General features: G+C 30.2%; 1 protein-coding gene across 5 annotated transcripts in view; it reads right to left on the bottom strand.

Annotated features, from left to right (window-relative positions):
- The window catches only part of LOC21390963 (nudix hydrolase 12, mitochondrial), a 6109-nt gene extending 1823 nt beyond the window's left edge, over nucleotides 1-4286 (bottom strand). The window contains exons 1-3 of one of the 5 annotated variants that reach the window (XM_024162046.1): nucleotides 4194-4286; nucleotides 1045-1164; nucleotides 695-821 (exon numbers count right to left, since the gene is read on the bottom strand). In XM_024162046.1, coding sequence (XP_024017814.1) covers nucleotides 695-774 — 80 coding nt within the window. In that variant the 5' untranslated portion in view covers nucleotides 775-821; nucleotides 1045-1164; nucleotides 4194-4286. Of the gene's footprint in view, nucleotides 1-694; nucleotides 859-1044; nucleotides 1224-4193 lie in introns of those variants that run through there. The other 4 variants (XM_024162047.1, XM_024162049.1, XM_024162048.1 and 1 more) reach the window with 4 other exon arrangements.
- Between the last annotated feature and the right edge of the window lie 1268 nt (nucleotides 4287-5554).

Genomic DNA, 5554 nt, shown 5'->3' with positions numbered 1-5554 from the left:
GTTTTTTTTGTTTTAAACTTTTTAAATTAAATTTTTTTTTTTTTTTTTTTTTTTTTTTTTTTTTTTTTTTTTGCTGATGCAATTTTTTGGTCACATTATATATATACATATATATATATATATATTATTTAATTTCTTGAGTTTGCAAACACTACATATTGCAGAATTGACATAAACAATAATGATGCTCGTCTTAAGCGTGCGGATAATATAAATCTAATATAAATAGAGGCCAAGTCCCCAACAAAGCAAGCCCTGTCCTTTTTATCCTTATCAAATTAAGAAGATGCCATTTATTAATTTTAAAGAAATTAAAAAGAAAAAACGATAGAGACAAACATCAAAGTCAACGATGTAAGTCGAGTTGAGAGGGGTTCATTACCTTGGACGCCCATGGAAATTATAAGATATATGTAAGTGAAAAAATTAACATGTAATGATGAAATATTCTACTGCTAATGGTTAAAAAAAAATTAAAAAGTATTAATGGTTCGGAAGGAAATAGAAGTGGAAGGAAAATGCTTGGTTATACAACTTGTCCGCTATAACAATATACAATATGCAAATAGTAAATTAGCAGGAGCATATTTAGCTAATTTGCTTATGAGGAGGAGAAGAAGGTGAAGAGCAATATTAAATGAAGAAATTGGAGAAACTAAAAAAAATAATTAATGAAGAGAAGATGAAGACGAACCCTGAAACAAGGCGGAGATTATTGTGATAGCGCTGCCTCTGCCGACCCTTGCGGGCTACCACGGAATCCGATGGCATCATCTCTTCTTCTTAATTTCTTGTTGGTAGCTAGCTGTACTGCTGATTTTCTACAACATTAATACATATATAAGTATAACAACATTCCTGCCAAATCCCAAATTAATTCAGACTGTTAATTTCATGCACAACAGTAGTTAATTATGCTTAGGATATGACCAACAACAACAAATTCAGAGAAATCCCATAATTAACCCTGACACTAAGAAGATTATATGGTTACAACAACAACAATAATAGTATGTTATGTATATATGTGTATTGTATACGCACCTATTATATCAGGAGAGGCCACAGTAGTATTTCAAGTTTCAAATATGAAGACGCGGTGCAGTGCTGTGCTGGAAGATATATGAATGGAAGAGGAGGAAGGAAGGGACGCTCGTTAGTTTTCTGACGAATCGGATCAGAAATTAGCTCTCAGTCTCACAACAAGTTAAAAGCTATCATAAATGCACCTGCAATTGCTGACTACTACTATACATATATAGATATTTATATTTATTTCTCTCACTCCTTTCTACATAAAAAGACAAATCAAGACAACATTAACCACCCAAATATTTGGTTCGCTAGCTCTTTCAACTTCATACAAAATTTTAAATTTTTCCTTTAGAATTTCTATTCAACCCTATTAAACAAACAAATTACAAGGAGCTGCATATAATTAGCATATCTCAGGGCCTACCATTATAGCCATACCTTATTTTATCAATATGCATATATTTTTGTATATTTACCTAAATTATACCATTCTCTAGATAAAAACAATTTTTTTTATTAAAAAAAAAGATCAATTCATGATAGTTATTTTAAATATATGTTTTGTTGTGTGTCGTCATTTTAACCATACTGATCATTCCGGGTTAAGGACGTATGATGATGTCTCCCCCCTCCCACCCTTTTTTTTTCCCTAAAAAAGATTTAAAAAAAAAAGAAACAAAAGAAAAACTAGGAGGCAGGCTTAATTCTTGGGGTGCAACTGCCATAAGTCAACTTACTATTCTATACTAGGCTTAAAAATATCTTACCGGTTAGGATGTAGGGTTGGTTTTTTTTTTGTTTTTGTTTTTTTTATTACTCTAAATCTCTTATTTATTTAATTTTTTTTCTTTCACTAGTGTATAAAATATAACTACATATCCCCTCTTAAAACGAAATGCATGCAATAATTCTTTGGGATGTCAAAATTATCCATCATAATGTTTTTAGATAAGAACAATTATAACATCCTAGTAAATAACCAATTAGACATGATTAAAATATTTTTTTAACATTTTATTTTTTTTTGTTTCCGTTTGTAATTATATTTTGTTTATTTTACTTTTTAAACCTCTTTCCTAATATATAGATGAAGTTCTATTGAAAGGATAGATTCAAAAGGGAAAAAAAAGTGTAAATTAGGTAAATGGCTGTTTTTTAACTATCTTTTCTAGTAAGTGACCGAACTTTTTATTTTTTAGCAAAATGGTTTTTTTTTTTCAGTAGACAAATGATTGACCTATTTATTGTTATAATTTATCAATGATATATCATTAATAAACATGTAATTTATTGGTTAAAATTAATTAATTACTAATTAATTTCAGCTAATTACTAACTAATATTGATTAATATTGAAAAACTATCAAGTTAATCAACAGTAAACTTAAATCAATCAGTGATTGACTACTAGCCCATCAGTGATAGACCATTTCAACTATTTTAAAAAAAAAAAAAAAAAACCTTAAAAATGGGTCATTTGCCTCTATATCCACACAAAAAAAAAAAGCTTTGTTACGTAGTAAAGATTTAACCATAAAGAATTAGAATGACAATACTTTGTATTTAAAAACTATTTCAGTATATGCCATAGATTCTATCAAATATGATTTGACTAGAGTTTAGTGAATACATTTTTATTGAGTAGTGGCAATTCTAATTAGAATGAGAAATATTTTTTGATTTTGCATAGAAAGCGAAGCAGTACACATAAAAAATACAAAAAACAAAAAAAACAAAAAAACTGAAAAAAAAAAAATCAGAGGAAACACAAAAATCAACTTCTTAATATATCTTTCTAGTAATTAAAAATGATCAAAGACCTAAGAAAATTTTCTAGTATGAATATTATGAAGATCGATTTTACAATTGAATAAGAAATCAATAATTGAATGAAAATATACTTTTGTACATTAAAAAAAACTTCAATGGCCTCAATAATAAGTTAACATGAAAATACACACTACTACAATTTGGACATTTTTATATATTAATAGGAAATTACGGAAAAAAAGGGAAACATTTAATAATTAATATTATTAGGAAATTAGGGGAAAAAAGGAAAACATTTTTTGCGACAACAATCTGAAAAAAGTCGTCGCAAATAGTCTAAATCACTAGCGACGACATCTAAACCTTTTGCGACGACATATATCGTCGTAAATATAACTGAACACGTCATCATTAACGACATGTTCGACGGAACATTCGTGACGGCTTATTCGCGACAACAGTCGTCGCTAATGTATTAGCGATGACATCTCAAAACTTTATCATTTGCGTCTAATTTTTTGCGGCGACTAATTTGCGACGACATGTCGTCGTAAATATAATATTACCGACGACAACGTACTCTTTTGCGATGACATTCAGTCATCATAAATAAGCTTTTTTGTTGTAGTTACCTCTTTCTTAAGTCCTCTCCCTCGAAATATCTACCTATCTTAAGAGCGCTCCCTTGCTTTATATTATTGAAAAGGCGCATAAATTGGATTTTTTCCTCTTCTCAACATCTTAATGTTGCGCCCCTATCAATTCACATTGATAAATCAATTTAGGAAAACGGAAATTCCTATTAGATATAATACTGAGTCAACAGGAGAACTACAGAGGTTGCCCTAGAGAGGGCGACGAGTTTGGGTACCTCTGTGGGCAGATTATAGCGGACCTATCAGCCTACAATAGGATAGAAGATAGAGGTTTTGAACCCTTTGCGGACATAGCTGCAATTGACACTGTAGTTGAAGTTCTCGGTCCTTTGAAGATTGATTTGTAGTCATAATGTATTCAATAATTATGTATTTATTTTTCTTAAATTTATGGTGCAGTTATTAGTCCTCCTAACGAAAAATATCCCGGCCTCATCACTGGAAAGTTCCTTTTCTTTCAATTATAAAAGCATTCATTTCAAGCTTATGCACATACATCATAATTAGTTGTTCTCGTCAAATCCCAGCTTTAATCAAGACAAATCGCCATCTATGAATACTTATTTATACATAATTGCTTTTACTTAACTAGTCTCATTGCTCAAGGCTCATGCATATATATATATATACATGTATTCATGTGTAATTAATGCATGTAAATGAATATGTAAGACAAATATAACTCAATTATAATTAACAATTAAATATGATTAATGGATCAAAGAGCTAGACCTGGATTCTGGTTCTGGTAAATCATGTATTGAGCCATCCAGACATTAGTTCCTCTCTCAAAGCGCCATGGAGTAACTCATCATGATCATTCTAATTAACACGCAATATATATAATGACCGTGATCATGATATATATATATATATATATATATATATAAAGGTGATGACTAGGGGAGGGGAGAAACTGATATGAAGCTTCGTTCGCACCTCACATGCACTAGTGGAGCTTCTCTTTTGGACTAATTTTCACGGCTTTCCAATTAAATAAACGGAATCTTTTTATAGTCCTCGAATAAGAATATTATTTGCCAAATTTTATTCTGTGTTTATGATCGATCAGCGCGCACACACACACACACATATATATATGATATTTCTCTACTTACCTTTTATGTGGAAAATTTTAGGCAAGAAGTTAGCTAGCTGCTTCCAAAAGCAATCTAGCTAAAAAGCTAGAAGTGATCTTATCATATACAAAGACACAAATAATAATATGCCACAGAACAATATGATGAAAAAGAATATATAGTACTTGTACGCTATCCCTCGAGAAAGCATATTTTTACTCGGATTTGAACACCAACTAATTCCATATAAATATATATCACAAATAATAGCAATTTGTTGTTCGCTGCCATGCATGCGTTAATATTATCTCTCGATTTATAGGGAACCTAAAGTTAAGTACTGATCATGTGCCCGCAAGTAAATTTGAGCCCCAAATTTAGTATAATGATTTGCATGATCAGCACCCTAAAAAGAAATTAAGAAGCAGTAGTAATAGGAGGAACAATCAAGAAAATGAGGAAATTGATTAACTCCTTTTTTGTTTTCTCTTTTCTCTGTTGCTGAAAGAAGGGCCTACACACATATATGTATTGCAGTAAAACCCCAATATAATTAATAAAAATTTTAAATTTTTTACCAAAGAGATACAATGACACTAGGAAAACCCCACATGAGATGTCCTTGTGCCGACACAGATACACACACACACACACATATATATATATATATATATACACACACACACACAAATATGTGTGCGTGTACATATATTAATATATAGTGTTATATATACTATCATCCTCACATGCAACACATCTATGATCTATTCACACTCTTGAAAGCGATCCTTAAATATATATATATATATATATATATATATATATTATATCAGTAATTATTCTTTACGTAGGTCTCCAGTCATTATATGTTATTTTTAGTATATATTTTGTATAACTTATACATCTATAGATGTGTATGCGAGTATGTAGATTGAAAGCTTATATATAAATGCGTGCACATTAGGTTCTAACCTTCTAGGAGTCGGATATATATCATGAACAACGATTTTCACA

This window comes from Morus notabilis, unplaced genomic scaffold (assembly GCF_000414095.1).
Source record: "Morus notabilis unplaced genomic scaffold, ASM41409v2 Scaffold362, whole genome shotgun sequence".
NCBI lineage: Eukaryota > Viridiplantae > Streptophyta > Magnoliopsida > Rosales > Moraceae > Morus > Morus notabilis.
This window is presented reverse-complemented; position numbering and strand designations above follow the sequence as displayed.